Source organism: Amphiura filiformis, chromosome 10 (genome assembly GCF_039555335.1).
Source record: "Amphiura filiformis chromosome 10, Afil_fr2py, whole genome shotgun sequence".
Lineage (NCBI taxonomy): Eukaryota > Metazoa > Echinodermata > Ophiuroidea > Amphilepidida > Amphiuridae > Amphiura > Amphiura filiformis.
This window is the reverse complement of record NC_092637.1, coordinates 51,741,538-51,766,874: the sequence shown is the minus strand read 5'-3', so window position 1 is coordinate 51,766,874 and position 25,337 is coordinate 51,741,538. Positions and strand designations below refer to the sequence as shown.

General features: G+C 34.8%; 1 protein-coding gene across 1 annotated transcript; it reads left to right on the top strand.

The window, feature by feature from the left end:
- The first annotated feature begins 1,680 nt into the window (after nucleotides 1-1,680).
- LOC140162315 (neuromedin-B receptor-like) lies at nucleotides 1,681-3,433 on the top strand. Its single transcript, XM_072185549.1, has one exon. The coding sequence runs from the start codon at nucleotides 2,234-2,236 to the stop codon at nucleotides 3,383-3,385; it is 1,152 nt and encodes a 383-aa protein (XP_072041650.1). The 5' UTR covers nucleotides 1,681-2,233; the 3' UTR covers nucleotides 3,386-3,433.
- The last annotated feature ends 21,904 nt before the right edge of the window (nucleotides 3,434-25,337 follow it).

Here is a 25,337-nt window from a genome sequence, read left to right as displayed (position 1 = left end):
ATATGATGACAATGAATTCTAATAAATATCGAAGGAATTTTTATGGCCTTGTAGAGAAATGTGTGCGACAGATTTGCTTGTTTACGGAATTCATTTCAAACATTTTTACCTTTCAATTTGTCGTACATTATTATGATATCATCGATTATAAACTCGAAATAGAGTTTAAAATTTTGGCCCCTTTTCAGACCTCTACGGCATTTACCATTTCACTTAAATAAAACTGTTAAGCCATACACTTTCCTAAAACTAAATAAAGTGTGTAGCATATCATAATTAAACCAAGTTAAGATTAGGTTTTTTTGTGACATTCTATAGAAACGGCATGTCGCAAAAAATGCTACCCAATATCATATTTCTGCTCTTTTTCTGAAGAGCAGAAATATTATACAATGTTACAATGTGTTTTGAAGCATCATTTTGATGAGCACAGTGCAGAACAGAATAAATCATATATAATTATAATAATTTCTAAAAAACCATTCAGAATTAATGAGCATAGAATAAACTTAATGGTAGAAATATGCAGCAAAGTCATTATTATTTGGTAAATGTATTGTAATCATTTTTGAGCTTCGGAGCAAATAGCATAGAAATTGTATGGATACTAAGAAAGTCATTTAGGCCAAGTAAAAAAAATAAAACATGTTTCACGTCCGGGTTTTCGAAAAAAAGGAGGAAGAGGGCTTTTATTTTCTATTTTTATCGCAAAATTGGTGTAAATACCCATACTTAGAGCTGTTTTAGCGTATACAATAATGCCTAGAAAAAGGATGAGGCCCTTTTTTGGCCTTGTGCCACCTGGGAACCAAGGGAGAACAGTGCCAGTGCATTGATTGGTCACCCCACGTTAAATAAGAAATAAATAAATAAATAAATAAAATTTGTTGTTCTGGGAGTTACACCCCCTCTAATGATCACAAAACCTTCCTAAAATGTTTCCTGTTTCTTAACAAGGCTATAAAAAGCATCCCAACTTCCTAGACATATTTTTTGAAAAGTTATAGCTAAATTTCAAAAAATAAAAATATATTTGAGGAAACCTCAAAAAGGAAGCGGGAGGGACGTGAAACATGTTTATTTTTTTTTATTTGGCCTTACGGGATTTTACAAGCTTATGTGATAAACAAATACTTCAGAATTTGTACTCCAATGTAATATCACATGTAATACAATACGATGTATGTTGGCATAATTTTCTAGTAGCGCGGTGCAAACATTACTATTTAGATTTCACACCGGAAAACAGACAATATATACATAATTATGGTTGCAATACTAATAGAGCCAACAATATTTGATGGGTTTGTTAATATTTTCTCACAAGGGAGTTTAACGTAATTGTACTCTCTCTATAACATGATTGAATCACAGAAAGAGTATTACAAGTTAACGAACGTGAACACCTGGCGCAATCTTCCTGCAAATATATTTATAGAACTATTATTTATTTGCTCGATTCACCCACAAGTTCCACTTGAGTGCGAGGGTTGTAAGGTTTCTCCCCAATGACATTGTGTGTGTTGATGCTTCAACACCCCTCTCACAGAAGTGGAACCGGTGGGAGTATGCGTAAAAAGATAATATAAACCGATTGCTTCAGACCCCATGTCACAATTGGCACGGTTTAGTTACTTAGCTCAAAGCGATCCTCAACGATATACAACATATTGGCGAAGAGATGGCGCACTATTACAGTAGGGTAGGATAATTATACGTGTAGTATAAAAACAAGGAAATCAATATTACTCAACGAATTGACGGAGGTAATTTGACTTTACCTGTATATCGATTACAAAAAATAAACGATGCCAGTCTGGAAGGAGGTGATACGTAAAGACTATTCCGTCATTTCATCTGATTATTTGGACATATTTAACGATGGTTATCCATAACTAAGGGCAGTTACTGGACACGACTGGATTTGAGGTGGTTAAACAAACCCCGATTGCTGCAATGTTTTTTTTATTGTACACTATGTTTGACTCGAAATCGTGATTCAAATAAATTCGCATATGCTATGTTCGCTCTTATCAAAACAGCAGTAACCACTCCGTGGGGATATATCTTATGCAAAAACACGTGTAAACTCTCCATTTCAATATGCAATTCACTGAAAGCAGACTTACCATTGATGAAAAGATAAGTTTAACCTCCAAGGTCACTTCGGGTATTTATTGACTTCGGATCTTGACAATACTTTTCTTCTAGATTTATACTGGACCACTTCATAATGGCGATAAACAAGAGCAACGTGTTTGATGTAAACATTACCGAATATGGCTGGGACGACGTAGAACTTATAAAGGATATCTTAAAAGACATCTGTGCTATTCATGAAGACTACATTTGGCGACTAATTATGTTTGTAATTTTTATTGCATTTGGATTTGTTGGAAATGTAGCCCTGTTGATCATAATCTTGACGAATGGACATCTGCGTAATGCACCAAATATTCTGATCAGTAACCTTACAATTGCAGATCTTCTATACATCATGGTGACTGGACCTATAAAATTTGAGAATGAGATACACCCGTGCTGGTTGAGTGGGAGGATACCATGCGCTCTAAGAAACTATATACCGGTTGTTTGTCAATGTGCGTGTGCATATTCACTAGTCGCTTTGAGTCGCGAGCGATATTCAGCGATTGTTCACGGGGTGCATTCCCGTAAGTCTCGTACTAAACGTGTGTCATTTTGCTGGGCGATACTTGCGTGGGTTTTAGGGTTCATAGTTGCATCGCCGATTTTGACGACATATTTCACGACAGTAAAAGAAATTTTTAACATCACCATTATCTGTCAATCGATTGAACGAGGCAGCCAGAGAGCTAAAATATTTGAGTTTTGTAAATTTTTTATGCTCTACATAATTCCCTTAACATTAATAACGATACATTATAGCAAAATGGCGTACTTTCTCATTTCAAGCACAAACACATTTAAAGAACGAAACGACACTTTTAAGAAGCAAATCAAAGCGCGTAAAAGACTGGCTTACATAACCATTATAATTACACTATTTTTTTGTGTCTTTTCGCTCCCAAGTTTTATATATAGTTTGATGTTCCATTTTAAACCAATGAATGAATTTAAAGGTGAGCCCGTTACCAAGTTTCGGCATTTTTCTTATTTTATGTCGTTAGCTAATTCAAGCCTGAACCCATGGTTGGTATTTATCCTTAGTTCGACACACCGAGACTGCCTAAAGAGGTGCTGTAGATGTGTAAAATCTAACAATATGCAGCAGGTGTCTATGCATATATTCAACAACTCAACGTCAAAATGTGTTCGCTCTCGGTTTGAAACATGCGTCAGCGACACCGATAAAATAAGCATACGTTCAAGCCTCGGTAAAAGTGGGATAGAACACCAACTGTAGAGATATTTCAAAGTTGGTACTGAAATAAACACAAGTTGACTTGACATGTACACCACATTAAATGCATTTGTAAGATTTAAGATAACATAGTTTCATTTTGCCATGCAAGTCCAATATAAAAAAATAACTCACTACTCAAGCGATCGCCGTCTATGCTAACAGCATGATCACAATTGCACAATGATGTGGTCTACTGATTGACATTTACCAAAAGTGATTTTTGTTTTGTTTTCAGCAGTGGGTCGTAAACGTGATCGAAAACAAAAGACAGCAAACAAAAAAGAATCATCTTCAAAACAACACAAATCTACCATATTGATCAAGAAAATCACGTCTCCGATTGGGAAGGGGAATTTTTGACAAGGATTCAAACGCATTCTGCAGAAGAATAAGGAAGCAATTCAAATTCACCAAAGGGGGCCAAATCAATCAACCGTTATAAAGATATCTTTTTCTCCCGACCACATATACGATCCACTGCGGAAAACAAAAACGTCATCACTTATTGGAAATGTCAGCAAGCAGTTTGGCGGGAAAAGCAGTGGACCAAGTTACTTGTCATCAAGTCGTCAAGCCAAACGGCGAAAGATAAAGTAGTGAGTTACTTTTCATTGGATTTGCCTAGCAAAAAGCAGTCATGTCATCCTTCGTGACAAATGGAATTGGTGGGTGTATTGCTTGGATGACAAAAAAACCCTGATAGTTTGAAAGCCCGATGTTCACACGTCAGAGTTTGCACAATTCAACACGCAACGAATGCAATACTACGCAACAAACTGACGAAGGTAATTTGAATTTATATTGCTTTCGAAACAATAAATGATGCCACTCTGCAAGGGAGAGGACACGTAAGGAGGATTCTATCAATTCGTATATTATTAGGAATTTAACTATACTGGTCTCGAACTAAGTGGATCTACTGATAATAACTGGATTTTAGATGGATAAAAAAGGTTTTTACACTTGCTATTTTCGCCTTTTCAGCAGTAACTACTCAATTGTGATATAATATCTTATGCAAAAACAGGTTTTAACTCTCCATAATCAGTCTATTATGTTGGAAATATAAGATAAACATCTAAGATTACATTATGTTTTAATCTTAATTTATATTGGACCATTTCATATTGGTGATGAAAAATAGCAACGTATATGGTTGGGGCGACACAAAAATACCTCGCCATAAAGGATATCGTAACTGATTATGTGCTATTCATGGAGACTATATCTGGCGACTAGTTTGACTGGACCTATAAAGTTTGAGAATAAGATACACCCGTGCTGGTTGAGTGGGAGGATACCATGCGCTCTAAGAAACTATATACCGGCTGTTTGTCAATGTGCGTGCGCATATTCACTAGTCGCTTTGAGTCGCGAGCGATATTCTGCGATAGTTCATGGAATACACTCCCACAAGTCTCATACTAAACGTGTGTCGTTTTGCTTGGCGATATTTGCGTGGATTTTAGGGTTTATAATTTAGTTGCATTAACGACGTATTTGGCGACAATAAAAGAAATCTTAAAAATCACTTTTAGCTGTCAATCGGTAGAACGAGGCAGCCAGAGAGCTAAAATATTTGAGTTTTGTAAATTCGTTATACTCTACATAATTCCCTTAACATTAATAATGATACATTATATCAATATGGCGTACTTTATCATTTCAAGCACAAACACGACGAACGAAACGACATTTTAAAGAAGCAAATCAAAGCACGTAAAAGACTGGCTTACATAACCATTACATTATGTGTCTGTGTTTATTCGCTCCCAAATTTTATATTAAAGTTGTCCTGAGCTGGACTCACCGGGAATGCCTAAATAGGTGCTTCAAAGATATGTATTAAATCTTCTAGCAACTCGAACTTGGAATTTGCTGCACGTGTCATTGAAAATATTAAACAACTCAAAGTCAAAATCTGATCCTTCACGGGCTGAATCATATGGCAGTGATACAGATAAAATTACCATACGTTCAAGCCTCAGTAGAAGTGGGATAGAACACCAACTGTAGGTGTATTTTAAAGTTGGGAGTGAAAGTTGACACAAGTTGACTTGATTTGCATACCACATGCATACACCCTTGTTATACTGGGTGTACATTCAGCGGTATACAGGGTTATTTTAAAATGAAGTAAACTCATGGCTGTGGCGCTTTTGTACGAAATTTAGAAGGAATCTACTGAAAATGAAATATCATTGAAAAGAGCAGATTCTAAACGTCTGAATTAAAAATGAAATTGTTGTATTTGCTTTCTGCAAACCCGAGTTATACTCATTTGAATAAGACAACACATCATGGTAGTACGAGTTGACTGGTATAGCGCGATATTCAAATGCAAAATAAAGTTGTGTGGCAGGAGTGGTTTCGATCAATGATGTCTAGCGGGATACATTAAAGCTTAAAAACGGGCCTCAAGAATTTTTAATTGTTAAATTTCATCATATTGCACTGCACACAAAGAAACGAGCCAAGTACAACGTGGCGCTTCAAAAATTCACGGAGTCCGCTTTCGTCTTCAGTTTCCCACAGCTGATCGGACATCAAGTAAGTAAGCAACATAAGGATATAGGCAAGCTTCGAATCATATGACTTAAATGATCCGACTGTCTAAAGCTTTAGGGTTCGAAGTAAACATTGCTAGAATTAGGCATGCGTTGCAAATAGACCCAAAGATCAGCAGCTCAAGACGCAGCCCCTTTCGCAACATTTCCCAAGCAAGTTTCAGTCGGACGATCCGGAAGACTATGAATTACAGGAATTATCATGGTCATTCGTACAAACTGCAGCACCGTCGTGGATTTTGCATTTGAATATAATGTCATACCAATTAATAAACCACACGCATCACTAGGATCCACAACATGCTCATCTATCAGGGGCACAGTTCTTTAACCCCCAAACCAGTTGCACATTCATTGAATGACCTTTAAAATTTGGGTACACAAACTCATACTCCACAACTTGAGATTAAATTTTGATCTATGATTGTTTAATTGAGGTTATTGAACTATGGCATTGAGATGAGGGCATTGTGGCCCATAGTGCATGGTAAAGTGAAACCGTGTGCAGCGATATCAATGGCTGGTTTTATTCAAATAAGTATAACTCGGATTTGGAGTGGGCAAATCATTTTAGATTTCGTACAAAAGCGCCACAAACATGAAATTATTTCATTTTGAATCACCCTGTGCTTGACCAAATACCTAAGAAAGGCTCTTTTCCTACATATTATATTTCAGGAGAATTGCACATACAGTAAGCAATGATTTATCCAGTCTATGAGTAGTATGGATATGTTTTTCCCCTTCTCGGCCTGTCACAAATTGCTTGCCCTACTCTCGGCCTGCCAAAAATCTTTGCCCCCCTCTCTTACACATGTCAAATGTTTGGGATCCCAATTTGTAAACTTTAATGGTTCAGATATATATTGGGAGCGCATATTTAAGCATTTCCGTTGTGTTTTCCTAAGACTTTAGAGCGTTTTATTTAAAAGGTGCCCATGAAGGTGTGCCAAAAATATCTTGTCCAACTGTCACAAATTGCCTGCCTCCCTCCTTTCGGCTGGCCAAAAATTATTGCACAGTCCCTTACAGCCTTATGTGTTGAGCTTTTATATCTATTGGTGATCTATGTTTGGCTCAAATATCACTGTAAATCGCTTCTAAGTTCAGGTTTGCAAGCTGCATGCTGTAAGATTTAATTCCTTTTCATACAAGGGATGAAATCAAAACAATTTGTCCGGTTCCGTCCGGTTTCTATTGTTCTAAACAATGGAAACCGGACGGAACCGGGTGGAACTCAGTGGTACTGGTCAATCGCCGATCGAGTTTTGACTTCATCCCTAAATTTTAATGATACTGATTTTTACTATCAGATCATGAAATTCTTGATCATCAGGGTAATTGAAATATCATTATGTATAACGCTTAAGGATTATCATTATCTTTGTATTTAATTCCTCGACATAATGTATTACTGTGTATGACTTGTTATGCACAATTTGTAAAAGGTCATCTGCAGCAATAAAAATGTTAATATAATTGTCATGGAACTTCAACTGACACTATATTACCTGTACGTTAACAAATACCGTTATTTTGCAAAATGATCTGGTTACACGGACCGGCTGGTGACCGCACGATATAGAGTCTCTAATTAAATTTCTATTTGAAAGAAAACCGAGCAAGATTTGTAACAGATATTTATATATAACGTGCTACATAGAGGAGAACCGTTTATTCAGGTATTACTTTTAAAATGTTAATAAACTGTTGGAACTATCAAATTTTAAAACATAATTGTTCTGATTGAATAGATTTTGTGATAGACTGTCGCCATCTTGGCTGTTGGCTATCTTCAGTAGATAACCATGTCAGAGTACTATTGTAATGTAATTGCACTTGTTCGGATATACGAAGAGAAACGTGTTTAATTGTGCATTAAAATGAATACCCCTAACACAACCAAATATCAAAAATCCTCACAGCACAAATCCGAGCCCGAAAACGCCTATTGTTAAATTGAAACGCCGCGATATTTTTGGTTCATGTTTCAACCTCAACAATCACGGTGCTGTTGGTAAGAGTGTTAATACGCACACGCAATTCATGGTGCATACAAAGGAGAGAGGGGAAAGCGGGAAGGCAACTTTCAAGGGGGATTTTATAAAAAATTGTCAAAAATGGGCATAAAAAATGGTCACAAAATATTCCCGGAGCCTAGACCATGAAGTGGGCAAAACTTCCTACAAGGAGGGCAGCATGGTTATAACTACACAAGAAGCTTAGGGAGGGATCATTATTTATGCCAGGGGAGAACAGAGGATTTTCATATATTTTCGCACAGAAATTTCGCATCCCCCCTCATATCTAAGGAAAAATTTCACGTCCCCCCTTGCATCCCACATTCCTTGTATATAATTACATGTCCCCTCTCCAATATTAACGTCAAAATTTCATGTCCCCCCTCACGTCAATCAAAAAAATTTGCGTCCCCCTAAAATCCCCCGTTTCCCCCTGACGTAAATAATGACCCTCCTTTACCCCATCATGTTTTATGATATTCTGTCTTATCCCGTTTTGATTATTCCAACTCTTTATTATCGCTTTGGAAATCGACCTTAAGGGAAGGGGTATGAACGTTTGGACAGTATTTATTGTGGGACATTAGAGCACATCAGACATATCGAATTGCATTCTGAATACGAAGAATGTCCTTCTGATATCAAATAATTTAGATTTTTTGAAATTCGCAATTTAATACACATTTTATGGCAAATCATTAAAAATTGATATTTTTGATATTTAACAGTACTTGAAGTAAACTTTATAAATCTGATGATTAATACTTAAAGTGCATGTAGGTGGGATGAAAAGCCGACGATCAATTGAAAATTTTGACCTTTCGTATTGAAGATATGGATTTTTTTCCCAAACATCCAAAAAAAATTAGGTCTTTTGGGAAAAAATCCATATCTTCAATATGAAAGGTCAAAATTTTCGGCGGTCTTTTTGGGGAAAAAATCCATATCTTCAATATGAAAGGTCAAAATTTTCAATTGATCGTCGGCTTTTCCTCCCAGCTACATACACTTTAAGAATATATCATTAGATTTATAAAATTAATTTCGAGGACTGTTACCCAGCAAACACAAAACGTTTTCGACATCATTCGCAAAAGGTTATAAAAGGTTGTCAGAAAACGTTTAAATGTCGGGTTATATAAAGGATATATTAAGAGTATAAAACGTTTTCATAACCTTAAAAAACATTTTTTGATAATCTACTGCTCAGCAAACAAAAATGTTTTACAGAAAACGTTTAAATGTCGGGTTATATAAAGGGTATAAAAACGTTTTAATAACATTCCAAAAACATTCTTGAACACTTGATACAAAACATTCTAAACAGAATGTTATTTTGGGGTTGAAAAAATATTTTGAGAAAAACTTTCCCCAAAATATTTTCAATAACGTTTTAAAAACGTTTTCATGACCTTTATATAACCCGACATTTAAATGTTATTAAAAGGTTTTGAATAAAACATTTTAAGAACATTTCTGTGTTTCCTGGGTTCAAATATTTTAACATAATGTTATTTAAGTATTGACACAATATTTGGCCAAAATGTTTGCAAAAATAGTTTACAATAACATTTTTTGAAAACATTCAAAAATATTGTTGTAGTGTGTTTTCATACAAAACGTTTTAAAAACGTTATCATGACCTTTATATAACCCGACATTTTAATGTTATTAAAACGTTTTTATCTAAACCAAAAGCCAAAATATAACTTATTAAAAACGTTTTTAAAACGTTTTTGTGTTTGCTGGGCCCAGCAAACACAAAACGTTTTCGACATCATTCGCAAAAGGTTATAAAAGGTTGTCAGAAAACGTTTAAATGTCGGGTTATATAAAGGGTATATTAAGAGTATAAAACGTTTTCATACCCTTAAAACACATTTTTTGATAATCTACTGCTTAGCAAACAGAAAACGTTTAAATGTCGGGTTATATAAAAGGTATAAAAACGTTTTAATAACATTCCAAAAACATTCTTGAAAACTTGATACAAAACATTCTAAACAGAATGTTATTTTGGGGTTGAAAAAATATTTTGCGAAAATGTTTGCCCAAAATATTTTCAATAACGTTTTAATAACGTTTTCATGACCTTTATATAACCCGACATTTAAATGTTATTAAAAGGTTTTGAAAAAACATTTTAACAACATTTATGTGTTTGCTGAGTTTAAATATTTTAACATAATGTTATTTAAGTATTGACACAATATTTGGCAAAAATGTTTGCAAAAATAGTTTACAATAACATTTTTAACATTTAAAAATATTGTTGTAGTGTGTTTTCATACAAAACGTTTTGAAACGTTACCATGACCTTTGTATAACCCGACATTTTAATGTTATTAAAACGTTTTTACCTAAACCAAAAGCCAAAATATAACTTATTTAAAACGTTTTTAAAACGTTTTTGTGTTTGCTGGGTATCGACATAAGGACTCAAAAACCGAGATTGAATCGCGACCAAGGACTGGGAATAGATCCTATTTGGGGCCATCAGCATCACCATCTGGTGAAGACGGTAGTCGAACTAGTGAAAACGCTCCAGGCGAGCGAAAAATAGTGTACCGTCGAAGTTAAACTTTTAATTCATTTCACTACTGTTGGCTGTTTATGCCATTCATCAGTATACCATTATTGTTCTATACAAAGCACCCACTTTTTACCTAATTGGATGCTTTTAAGGGCACGTTTGCCCTAATCCTCGTACACTTTCAAGCAGGATGATCCAGGAAAATGATTAAATTGTCAGTTATTGCGTTCATCCTGTATATCCTAAAAAGTCAACATGTCAAAATTAAAACGAGTAGTTAATACCTTTCGCGGCTATTTGATGTGATCATTTATTAGTTTTTCAAACAAAACATCATGTACAACCCAATTTTAGGCTTAAACAGCTAAAAGCGATATCATGCTAATGTATACAAATGCTTTTGAGTCATTTTCAACTGTAAATTTCACCTCTTTTACAAAATTATTCACTTGTACAGCATATTTTTAAGCTTTTTGGATATAAAATGTATCTATTTATGACAAAATTGGTGGCGCCATTTAGTTACTAAAATTACTATTTCAAGCTTTTAATCCAAACAATTTCTTTAATTTTTTGTTGAAATATGTTTATAACATTTCTTTGCTGCTTATTTCACCCATTCCATCTGTTTTAAGTACAGTATTGATCACCTACCCCTTGCAAATTAAGAAATATGATTTCGGATAAATAGCGCCATCTATAGTTTGCATTTAGTTAATGAAGCCAATTCTATATACATCAAACAACCGTGCTTTTAGCTATGATTTATGACCGCATTTGTTGAGTTGAAATTGGTTGAGAACTAATGAAACGGTGATTGACAACCCACGGAAGAAACGAAATCAACAGGGCATCAAATGGAGCAATCTTCAACTTTTGAATTTACATCTTCCTTCTATTTTTTTCCATTGTATGTATCTTTATTTCTTGACCGATTTGAACTAATGATGTGTTAAATCCGAACTAAAAGATGCATCTATTGGCTGCTGGCTCTAACTATGATATATCTGTCTTTGGGAGTTGGGCCCTTCTTCCACTCAGGTATTCATTTGATCAGTTAATTGATTTCTTCATTTTATGACTTCTATACATTTTGAATTGCTTTTGCAATTTCAATCAATATGCAATGATCAATATGGATCAGTTTAAGTCTCACCATCTCATGATCTATAATCTTGTCTGGATTTACAATGAAATGATATGACTGAATGACATTTTATAACGGGTATACGGTGCACGTTTTGCAGGTGCACGCGTATAGCTCAAATAGAGCAAGGCAATTTCATAGTACCGGGTCACATAAGGCTACGATCGCATAGAAGTATACTATTCGGGTATACGATGTACGTTTTGCAGGTGCAGGTGCAGGGTCACATAAGAGCTATTCGAAAAGGCCGTATACCTGCGTATAGTTTAGTATAGTGGGAATCGTGCGTGTTCGATTTTAGTGCAGCGTATACCGTCCTAATTTTAAAAACCTAAACCATATGTGGGTAAATTCACTTTTTTTAATTTTTCACATTATGACACCTCATTGAATGCAATGTGACCTCAAGAAGTAAAGTTACAAGCATTTGATAAGACGAAGAAAATGGGTAAACTGACATACTCGCTATTCGCTATACGAAATACGCGCATTTGACCAGGCTGAGTTCACATAGTATACTCCTATATGAACTCAGCCTGATCGAATGAGCGTATTTCGTATAGCGAATACCGTATACCATATACTTCTATGTGAACTCAGCCTTACGAAACAGTTCTGTCAAACTAATGTAGCAGGGTCATCTAAGTTTTATTATGTATTTGTCTTTATATAATATTTCTCGCAGAGAATTTTAAAAGCACATGTAATACGATAGTATATGATGGCAAGTTTTTTCTAGCAGCGTAGGGTAAACATTACAAAAACATTTAAATTCAAAACAGGAAAACCGACAAGATTATATAAGTAAGATTGAAATCCGAGCAGAGTAAACGAATATGATGCTTTGTTATTCTGTTCACAAGGGACATAAACGTGATTGTACTCTCTCTATAACATGGTGCCGAATCACGGTAACCGAGTACATGTATTACGTTTTGAGGTAACGAGCGCGTGACTCTATCTTCCTACAAATATATTTAGTACTCTTATTTATTTACTCGCTGCACCAAGCAAGTCCACTTGAATGAGAGGGACTTAGGTTTCACCCCTTCGATATTGTATGCCTCAACACCCCTCTCACTCAAATGGAACCGGTGATTGTATTACGTAAATGAATAATATGTCCTGATAGTTTGACATCCCGATGATCACACGTCACAGTTTGCACGGTTTGTTCAACACGATTTACTACGATATTGATACGCAAGTGAAGTAAAACAGAGATGTCGTACTATTAAAGTAGTTTGATACGAAAAACAAGCAACGGAAAGCAAATCCTACTCAACGAACTGACAAGGGTATTTTGAATTTATATCTCGTGCGGAAAATAAATGATGCCAGTCTGCAAGGGAGAGGACACGTAAAGGAACATTCCATAAGTTCTTCTTGTATTATTAAGCATTTAGCGATGCTGGTCTCGAACTAAGTGGATCTACTGCTTGCTGCAATTCTTTATAGTTATTGTACACTATGTTTGACTTGTAATCGTGATATTCATAAATTTACATTTTCCATGGTCGCCAAAACAACAGTAACCACATCGTTGTGGTATATCATATGCAACAACACGTTTGAACTCTCTATTTCAATATTCAGTTTACTGAAAGAAGATTTGCTATCAATCAAAAGATAAGTTTATCAAAAGATAAGTTTAACATCCAATCTTATTGATCATAAATTGGTAATAATACTCTTATTCTCAATTTGTATCGGACCATTTCATAATGGCAATGAAAAATAGCAACGTGTTCGATGTTAACATTACCGAATATGGTTGGAACGATTCAGAACTACCGCGTCACCATGATCTTATAAAGAATATCTTAAAAGACATCTGTGCTATTCATGAAGACTATATCTGGCGATTAGTTATGTTTGTAATTTTTATTGCATTTGGATTTGTTGGAAATGTAGCCCTGTTGATCATAATCTTGACGAATGGACATCTGCGTAATGCTCCAAACATTCTGATCAGTAACCTTACAATCGCAGATCTTCTATACATCATGGTGACTGGACCTATAAAGTTTGAGAATGAGATACACCCGTGCTGGATGAGTGGTAGGATACCATGCGCTCTAAGAAACTATATACCGGTTGTTTGTCAATGTGCATGCGCATATTCACTAGTCGCATTGAGTCGTGAGCGATATTCTGCGATTGTTCATGGGATGCATTCCCGTAAGTCTCATACTAAACGTGTGTCGTTTTGCTGGGCGATATTTGCATGGGTTTTAGGGTTCATAGTTGCATCACCGATTTTAACGACATATTTCACGACCGTAAAAGAAATCTTTAACATCACCATTAGCTGTCAATCGGTAGAACGAGGCAGCCAGAGAGCTAAAATATTTGAGTTTTGTAAATTCTTTATGCTCTACATAATTCCCTTAACATTAATAATGATACATTATACCAAAATGGCGTACTTTCTCATTTCAAGCACAAACACATTTAAAGAACGAAACGACACTTTTAAGAAGCAAATTAAAGCGCGCAAAAGATTAGCTTACATATCCATTATAATTACATTATTTTTTTGCATCTTTTCGCTCCCAAGTTTTATATATAGTTTGATGTTCCATTTCAAATCAATGAATGAATTTATAGGAGAGCCCGTTACCAGATTTCGGCATTTTTATTATTTCATGTCGTTAGCTAATTCAAGCTTGAGCCCTTGGTTGGTGTTTGTCCTAAGTTCGACACACCGAGAATGCCTTAAGAGGTGCTGCAAATAGAGGCCCTGCATGCTTTTATCGATTGGCTCCAAACAGAGGATTTGAACCGGTGTCCTTCACCGTAATCATGGCTCAGTTCAGTCCATTCAATTAAATGTTGCCATCAACCTATGTGATTGCAGTGCATTTATTGTGTGTGTGAGACGAACTATCGCGGTAGATTGCAATCATACTTTTGTTGAATGCATTTGAGTAGTCCGCCATATTTACGGTATGATACGTCATATGCACTACCGCTCTCTATATAAAATCTTCTAATAACTCTTACTTATGGAATCAACAGTAAATTAATAAACAACTCAACGTCAAAATCTGATATCTTTCGGGCTGAATCATGCCTCAGTGCTACAGAGAAAATAAGCCTACGCTCACGCCTTGGTAGAAGTGGGATATGACACCAGATATTTTAACGTTGACAGTGAAATAAACATCAATTGACTTGACTTGTATACCACATGCATAGACACATGGTACATTCTTGATGTGCACAACGTTGGGAACAAAGGACATTTTAAAAGCGGTATTTCTTGTACATGAAATACCTTAAGAATGCTTTTCTCTACATATGAGAATTGCACATGCATTGGGGTTTGCCAGTTTATGGGTTTTTTAGGGACTGTGCAATAACTAAGAGCAATGCTTTCCCCCTCTTGGCCTGCCACTAATTGTTTGCTCCTCCCAATGGCGGCACCAGGATTTTATTGGGGTGGGGCATTGGGTGCATGGAGGAAGGAAGTGAATTTCTTTGCCTTTAAACTGGGGGAGGCAAAGTTATGCCCACGTAGTGCCCTTTTTTGCAATTTTTTTGTGATATCAATTAGCAAACCTTCATATGGTTTAGATATATTGTGAGCGCAGTGAGCAGGGAAATGTGCTGTGCATATTTAAGCATTTCATTACTGTTTTCTTAAGAGTTTTAGAGCATTTTATAAAACCATGAAGGTGCCACCCCTCTCGACTTGCCAAAAATTACATGCCTCCCCTTTCGGCTGGCAAAAATATGTTCCCCTCCCTATTTCACCCTCCCAAATCATAATTATTGCACAGCCCCTTACAGCCGTATGCTTTGAGCTGTTATTGAAAGGCGATCTACAGCCTGTCTCAAACAAAAATTGTGCAAGTGAAAAGCGCCCTCTATGGCAATTAGAAAATGCCGTTGTGGCGTGATGCTTGCATCAACGTCAAGGGCGTAGTCTTAGCTCTCAAATAACGTTTGTTCTGTTCAATTTGCTTGTTTTAATCTCGAGATATGTTAAGTAAACAACGAAAGGGTAAAATCACAGTTGTGCCACTTTTACTAGGGACGATCAAGAGGACTGTACATGTAAATCAATGATAGGCTTGATAGCATCAAGTTTATCAAGAGTTCCTTCGTGAAATCATAAGAACGCATCAATTATACAACAATAAAAATAGTTCTTATTGTTTTTACTGGTTTATCATGATACAGGTATTATATGATTCTCTTTTTCCAAAAAGATATTTCACATTCTGCTGTAAAATTAAATACATGTGCATGTCAATGATTTTATCATGGTAAATACTGTTTTCTTTGTCACTCAATACATGTTAAAAGACAAATAAATATTGCAAACTTTTAGGTTAATAAGCGCTTATTACTTGTTGAAAGAGAAATTGGACAAAATAATGCATGCGCGCTGATGTTGATGCCTCTTATGCACGACGCCGAAAGGGGAGTGCATTAGACGCATCAACATCAGCTATCATTGATTTACATGTGCAGCCCACTTCCCTAGTAAAAGTGGCACAATTGTGATTTTACCCTTTCGTTGTTAATTAAACATATCTCGAGATTAAAACAAGCAAATTGAACAGAACAAACGGCATTTGTGAGCTAAGGCTGCACCCTTTACGTTGATGTAAACATCATGTCACAACGGTATTTTCTAATTGCCATAGAGGGCGCTTTTCACTTGCACAATTGTTTTTGAGACAGGCTGTATATTTGGCTCAAATATCACTGTATATCACTTCAAAGCCCATGTTTACTGGCTGCATACTGTAAGATTTAATTCTGTTTTGTATACAAACTTTAATGATAATGGTTCTCACTATCAGAGCTTTTATCTACAGGTGATCAATATTTGGCTCAAATATCACTGTATTAACTCTTCAAAGTTCAGGTGTGCCGTCTACATGCTGCAAGATTTAATTCTGTATTGTATGCAAATTTTAATGACATGTCCATTTTGTATGATAATGTGCATTTTGTTTGGATATTGAATGTTATGATTTGGGGCTATTCAAACTTTATGTGAACAATTTATTTACTTTAATGAATGATATTAAAAAGGTATCCGTACCGTTGGTGACTTGTACAGGTGGGCGGTTTGCAACCTTATATTTTGTCATTTGGTAAAATTTGCTGCATAACTTTGGTATTGCACGTGAACTATAATGTTCTTATTAAAAAAACATTCTTATTGAATGGTTGGAGCATCGTTATTCAAAATTGATCTGATTGATTTTTCTGTGAATAATTTGATTGATGTTCCAAAGGTTCCAAACCACGGGTGTGCAATTAAGTTCGATATTGTCTTCCAGACAAGCACATCGTATTTTGAGATGATCATACAGATTTGAGCTAATTTAGATAAAGATGAATGAAGTTCACCTTTGTAATTCTAATTATCTGTTTTTCTGCCAAATTACATTTTATATTCTTAAACACTTGAGAACGTTCCTGCAATCCTATTGGTTCTTACCCAGCTTTACCCGTGTGATATGACACGATATGACACGGGTCAGCGCGTGCTCGCTATTTGGACCAATCGGAGGCGCACAGCAACAACTGAACTGATCGATTTTAAGCCCTAGGTAATTACTTGCAAAATGTAGGATTTAATTTGATTAAAACTTGTATAATATTCATATTTGAATTGAAGTGTTTAAGAATGAGAATAAAGGTATTGTTTTTAGCCGCTGTCGTGCATCTATCGTCTCATATAACACGGCCGACATCATTATTATTCGCCTCGTTGTTTTACTTAAAATAATGATGTCGCCCGTGTTATATGAGACGATAGATGCACTCCAGTGGCTAAAACCAATACCTTTATTCTCTTATTCTTTTTGTTTAAAAATGTTCCATAATGCAATTGCATTTAATGACTTTTTGTTTGAAAATTAATAGAAATGTTTTTCCAAAACATGCTGGAATTCCAATATAATTTGCCAATGCAAAGGATGATTAGATGATGTGGATTTCAATATGTCATTTTTTCAAAAATTATTCGGTGTGACTTTCAAATGCCTGTGTCTGAAATATCACGTGAATGCTTGCAAGGTTTCAAGATAAAAAAATCCACATACTGCATATATTATTTCAAATATTTCAAGATTGTAAATATTCTCAAAGTTTAGTTACCCCTCAGCTTGTAACTCTAGATTTCTCATTGATTGCATTCAATTTGTTTGTTTTTAACTATCTGTTATTTTTGAGAATAGAGTTGCCACGGTCAAAAATAGATTTTCTTTATACTTTCATATTTGATGCACCTTGACCTCAAACTAACACACATGGGATAAATTTCGGAAAAATATCCCCGTTGCCATGGTAACAGGCAAATTTCAATTTTAGGCCTATTTTCACAATTTTTGCATTTTTCAGCAGTCAAATTGTCAAATTTTGAAGCCAGTGTTACTAATATGCACAATATATATATATATACTGTTTTCTTTATAAGGTATGAATAGGTCAAACCCTAGATGCCGCAATGAAAGTATAAAATAACCACCAGGTGTCAGGGTGGGTTATACCATTTATTTGAAATAGGGGTGTTTTTCAATTTTTTCAAACTATGAAAATATACCAACTTTGTATAGCTCATAAACCATATGGTAGTGTTCCAATTTCAACATCGACCACAACATGTTGAGATGATACATTGGTCTTATGAAAAACTTACATTTGAGCTTGGGGAAAACACATCTGTATATACAGTGTTGCCAGACATTTTCCTATTTTTCGAAATTCTACACAAATCTCACCTTAAGTTAAATGATGTGAAAATGAAACATCATCCTTTCAAGGAACATTTATTAGAAAGAAAGTTTTTATTCATATCAAATTTGATCAGTTATAATGGTCAGTGTTGTTTTAAACCACATGGGTGTTGCCATAATTGGGGTTTAATTGTGATTTGTGGATATTTTCAACTTTTTACAAGTCATAAAAATACCAAAATGCATTTCTATAATAAAGAAAGAAACATCGACCTCGTCATGTTGAGATGATATATTGGCCTTATGAAAAAGTTATTTTGATCGGGAGGGGGGTAAAACATCAGTTTATACAGTGTTGCCAGATATTTTCCTATTTTTTTTTTTTTTCAACACAAGTCTCGCCCTAAGTTAAAAGATATGAAAATGAAACTTCACCTTCATACGGAACATATCTTTTATAGAAAGAAAGTTTATTTCATATTCAATTTGATCATCTGGGATGGTCAGTGAGCCATATGGGTGTTGCCATTGCTGGCGTTTAATATGACAATTTAGATATTTCCAGCTTTTTACAAGTCTTAAACATAGTACACATCCTTAAAATTATTGTGGAATGAACGCAATATTAAGGTTAAAATTACCCTAAGAACACTTAGTATGTGAATTAAAATTTTAAATATTTCCTTCTATTAGTATTGCCAGTTATCATCACATATATTTAAAATTCAACGTATGTCTCACTTTAGGCTTTATATTGTTTAAATCGCTGCCATGAATAAACCACATGGATGATGCCACTATAAATGGAGTTAATAGTGAAAGTTATAGCTATAGTATTCCACTTTTTCACAAAAAACACCCAAAAGCACACAAATTTGTCCTAATTTGGCGCTTTTATGGGCACTTTTGCCTTAATGCACCCAATTTGGCGTATTGTCTCCACTGTAAACCCACCAAAATTGATAAGGTACCCCCAAAACCGTGGCACATCCCCGTATACGTTTAACCAGGGAGAACCCCCTCCGGGGTCATGTCATAGGTATACTGTGCCCAGTAGTCCTCTTTTTCTACTTGAAACGGATATTTCCTCAGACAACTCTTATCAACATTTGGTGATTTTTATTTTGCTTTAACCCTGCAAGTATCTGCAAAAGTGTTCATATAAATCTCCTTCAGTCTTGAAAGCTTAATTTTAGTTAGCTGCTTCCTTTTACAAGCTCATACAAATTCATGTCATCAATGAATCAATGCTTGAATGATAGAGAATTAGCAACAATATCATGCAACATTTCAATGGTCATTTCTTCTTCAGCATGACTTTAAATGTCATACTTTCGACTCTCCTGCGAGCTCATCTCGGGAAAAGTAACTGGACATTGATTTGTCTGGCTGTGAAAAGGTTCTGTGCATTATTGTTTTTGACTAGTCTCATATCTTTCGAAACATTTGCTGGATCTATATAGTTTTTTGCCCATTTCTTCCCCATATCTTTATTGCAAGTATAGTTGGGATGTGTGCTTTAATAATATGGGGTAGGCGTAATTTAAACATTATCTTATACTCTTATATGCATCTTTTTGCAATGTAACAATCTTATGTTATTTTAATTTATTTTAGCCTAGCTAGTATGTGTATATTGGTAAAAAAATTATGGCTTTTATGTATATCTTAAAGTATACATGTTTGATGTTTTCTGTGTTGTATTTTAAGGGGTTGGTCACCCACCTTTGCACAGTATTTTTGTCGGACCTGAGAGCACATCAGACATACCAAATTGCATTTTGAATACGAGGAATGTCCTTCTGATATCAAATAATTTTGATTTTTTTTAAAATTCGCGATACAATAAAAAATTTAGGGTAAATTATGTATATTGATTTTTTTAAATTTTTTTGACATATTACAGTCTTCAAAGTTAATGATGTTTATTTAAAGTGTATGTAGCCGGGATGAAAAGCCGACCACTAATCAATTAATTAATGTTAATTGAAAAATTTGACCTTCATAGTGAAGATATAGATTTTTTTCCAAAAGACCTAAATTTTTAGGTGTTTTGGTGACAAAATCCATATGTTCAATACGAAAGGTCAAATTTTTATATGGACGGCTTTTCATTCCAGCTACATACACTTTAAGTACATATCACTAGATTTATACAATTTACTTTTGAGATCTGTTAAATTTCAAAAATATCAATTTTTAATCATTTCCCATAAAATTTGTATTATATCGCAAATTTCAATATATGTCTGATGTGCTCTCAGGTCCACAAAAAAATATGCGAAAACGTCGCTATTTGAACCCTTATGACTCACATCTCACTATTAAACCCTAATTATGGCAACACCCATATGGTTTGGAACAACACTGACCATTTATACAACTGATCAAATTTAATATGAAAGTAAATTTCATTTAATAAACTTTCCTTGTGAAGGTGAAGTTTCATTTTCGCATCATTTAACTTACGGTGAGACTTGTGTTAAATTTCGAAAAAAAAAAAGGAAAATATCTGGCAACACTGTATAAACATATGTTTTCCCCAAGCTTAAGTGTAAATTTTCCATAAGACCAAAATATGTATCATTTCAACATGGTGAAATATTTTTAAGGAATGCATACCATGGTATTTTGGTATTTTTAAAACTTGTAAAAAGTTATACCACAACCTTGCTATTTAACGGCAACACCCATGTGGTTTGGAACAACATTGACCATTTATACAACTGATAAAATTTAATATGAAAGTACATTTCTTTCTAATAAACTTTGATTTTCAACCTAAGGTGAAACTAGTGCTGAATTTCGAAAAATAGGAAAATATCTGGCAACACTGTATAAACAGATGTTTTTCCCCAAGCGCAAATGTAAATTTTTCATAAAACCGATGTATCATCTCAACATGATGAGGTCGATGATTCATTTTCACATCTTTATTAATTTTAGGAATGCATGCCATTGTATTTTGGCATTTTTAAGACTGAAAAATAGCTGAAAAGCTGAAAAAAACTGGGAAAAAAGCTCAACATACGTTGAATTTTGAACATATGTGGCAATACTCTATAGAAGGAAATATTTTCCGAACTCAAATTTAAAATTTAAATTCACATACTGAGTGTTCTTAGGTTAATTTTTAATCTTAATATTGCGTTCATTCCACAATAATTTTAAGGATGTGTACTATTTTTAAGACTTGTAAAAAGCTGGAAATATCTAAATTGTCATATTAAACGCCAGCTATGGCAACACCCATATGGCTTAGAATACCACTGACCATCCCAGATGATCAAATTGAATATGAAATTAACTTTCTTTCTAAAAAGATGTTCCGTATGAAGGTAAAGTTTCATTTTCATATCTTTTAACTTAGGGCGAGACTTGTGTTGAATTTTGAAAAAGTAGGAAAATATCTGGCAACACTGTATAAACTGATGCTTTACCCCCCAGATCAAAATAACTTTTCATAAGGACAATGTATCATCTCAACATGACGAGGTCGATGTTTCTTTCTTTATTACAGAAATGCATTATGGTATTTTTATGACTTGTATGTAAAAAGTTGAAAATATCCACAAATCACAATTAAACCCCAATTATGGCAACACCCATGTGGTTTAAAACAACACTGACCATTATAACTGATCAAATTTGATTTAGTTTGTGGATATCATAATCATAATGAGTTGAACTGAACTTGTACAGAAGAGGTGATCCTAATCAAAAGCAGGAATTTCCGTAGAAAACAACAGATAAAACAAACAATGGCGAAGAATAACAGCACCGTATTTGATGTAAGCAGTACCGTAGATAGTTGGGATCCCAAAGACTTTATAAACTTCATCTGTGATATTAGAGAAGATTACATTTGGCGGCTAATTATGTTTGTATTTTTTATGGTATTCGGAGTCCTTGGAAACGTTACTCTGCTGATTATCATCTTAAAGGACAGGCATCTGCGTAATGCCCCAAACATTTTAATCAGTAATCTTGCAATTGCCGATCTTGCCTATATACTGGTGACGGGACCAATACAGTTTGAAAATGAGATCCACCCGTGTTGGTTAAGCGGTAGAATACCATGCGCTTTACGAAACTTCGCTCCTATTGTATGTCAGTGCGCATGCGTATATTCATTAGTTGCTTTGAGCCAAGAGCGATATTCGGCCATAGTTCACGGGGTGCATTCTCGCAACCCTCGCACCTTACGTGTTACATTATGTTGGGCGATACTTGCGTGGCTTTTAGGGTTGATAGTTGCTGCGCCGATTTTGACAGCTAATTTCACTACAGTAAAAGAAATGTTTAATATCCCCATTAGCTGTCAATCAGTAGAGCCAGGAAGTAAAAGAGCCCAAATATTTGCAATATGTAAATTGTTTTTACTTTACCTAATTCCCTTAATATATATTGTGGTTAACTATACAAGAATGGCACAATTTCTTATATCAAGCACCAAAACATTTACAGAGAGAAATGACACTTTCAAAAAACAATCCAAGGCACGCAAAAGGTTGGCTTTTATGTCCATTGCAATAACGATATTCTTTTGTGTCTTTTGGCTCCCATGTTTTGTATACAGTTTGATGTTCCATTTAAAACCAGGGAAGGAATTTGGAGTTGAGCACGTTATTATGTTTCGTCATTTTAATTATTTTATGTCGCTAGCAAATTCGAGCCTTAATCCGTGGTTGATTTTTATTCTAAGCTCGACTCATCGCGAACGTCTGACTAGGTGCTTTAGATGTAAACAATCTAAGAGAAAATTTAACTTGAGAAGTTTTCTGGATACTACATCTTTGAAAGTGTCCCATCATTCTTCTGGGTCAATTTCTGGCAGCTTTCAATCCCAATTACGTCCCAGCAGTACAGAGAAACTTGAGCAAATCCGGTTGACAAAAAGAAATGCACAAAATCAGGGACAGGAGATTAGCGACATGTAAATGTGTAAAGAAAAACGACAAAATCAGGGACAGTAAATTAGCGACATGTAAATATGTAAAGGAGAATGATTGTAAACGAAACAGAAAATGGACTCTTCCATTTGAATTCTGCCATGCACTTGTATAAACCATACTCTTCCTGTATATGGCTTTACCTATATCTTCCACAGCTGGAGAGAGTATTTCAAATGTATGTCACGCAATTATCTTTTCCATATATTTGAAAGCCATACTCCCTCTGCGGACGACGGTTCGGTTCATGTTTACTCCACCTTAGTCTTGCTAGTCCGTGTATTTTACCTTGTCTTGATTCTTGTAAATTAGCTCTGACATAGTTCACAAATATAAAATAAGATGTGACAATAAGATTCAAAATAATTTAAGTACCGTAATAACTTGTCTAGTTATTTTATGTTTTTATATCAGGTGGCATGAAATAAAATGCTACTAGTGCCAGGTGCTTGACTCGATTTTATCTAAACGTGGCCATAAGAACCCAAGTTTAATATAAGTTAATCGCAGATAGGGGTCAAAGGTCATATATGGTTATTGGAGGTAATTTTGTAAAAATCTTAAAAATGCTACTCCTCCTTTATATTGCACGCTATGACCACCAAATTTGGTCAACCCGAAGTCAAATGAGGTCACATGCTAACTTTGCCAGATTTGGCTTCAACTTGGTATTAGGGGAACAAGAAAAGGTGAACTTCAGGTCACCCGAGGTCAAAGGTCAAATGAAATCAAATGTTAAAAGGAAGCTAATGGGCTTAAATTTGGTGCAAATCATCCTTGATATGAGAGGAGCATGAAAAAGTCAACCTGAAGTTACCCAAGCCCAAAGGGCAAATGAGTTCACATGTTAAAATTTGTACGATTGGGCTTAAACTTATTGCAAAGCATCCTCGATATGAGGGGCACATGAAACAGTTAACATAAGATTAAAGGTCAAATGAGTTCAGAAGTCACCATCCTATATTCGTGGCTCTTAAGCCACAGTAGCTTAAGTTTTACTTGTCTTGATCTTGTACTAAATTCGCTCTCAATACTCAGACAGCATACAGATCAGTAATTTCGAGACATAAATCAGTAATGTAATGTGAGCTCCGCATTAAGCTTATTATAAAATTATGACATTTTTATACGAAAGACGGCGAATTAAGCTTTAGTATTTCAGATGCTGAGTAGTATCATAGAAACCATGGCTTCGTGTGCATACATCCACTTCAATTGAATAGTTGACTATTTTAGCTACAAAATGGTCGGAGAAAAAGTTGTCGGACACTGTTCCAAAAAGTTATTCTTGGAGCGAAAGACGCTACTTTCGTTTCATGAATGTCACATAAAGAAATGTACATTCAATGAGACCTGAGTATGTTCGTACTAAACCAAGATTTCAGATATTAGACCCTGTACCACTCGCTTACTTATTACCTATTTGTAAAAAAAGTTACAAAAGTACGGGATGATTGCTACAAACATGGCAAAACTAGGAATATGTCGGCAAACTATATTTGAGATAAAAGCGTGTACTTTTGACAGATTAAAAAGTGATAAGAAGTGAAAAAGAAGATTATTTAATAAGTAATTGCCTCTTATCCGTATTCAATAGCATATAAAGCCATATTATTACATTTTCATACAAAATAGATCTTTGCCATAAAATGTTAGCTTTTCCTGTCAGACATATACCCTTTTATTTTTGAGCCGAACAACTAAGGCAAAGCAAAGAAAATTGGAATTTACTAACAGCGCCGATGTCGCCAACACGTATACATTCCTTCGGTCGTGTTATTGTACTTTTTCATATTTTCATATTCATATTTTATTTATCAAAAGGTGACCCGAAGGTCAAATTACATGATAAATTTACAAAGATAAAAACAACAAACATTCAAAATTTTTTAAAGAATGACATCTATAAAACACACAAAATGGTATAAAATGTCATTTACAGAAACTAATATTGCACTTATAAAATAGTATCATTAAATATTAATAAAAAGAAAAGAAAAGAAAAGAAAAACATTGCAAAATACACTT

What these genes read in the sequence shown, in the direction of transcription:
- LOC140162315 (XM_072185549.1), top strand. Translation starts at nt 2,234, where the DNA reads ATGGCGATAAACAAGAGCAACGTGTTTGATGTAAACATTACCGAATAT.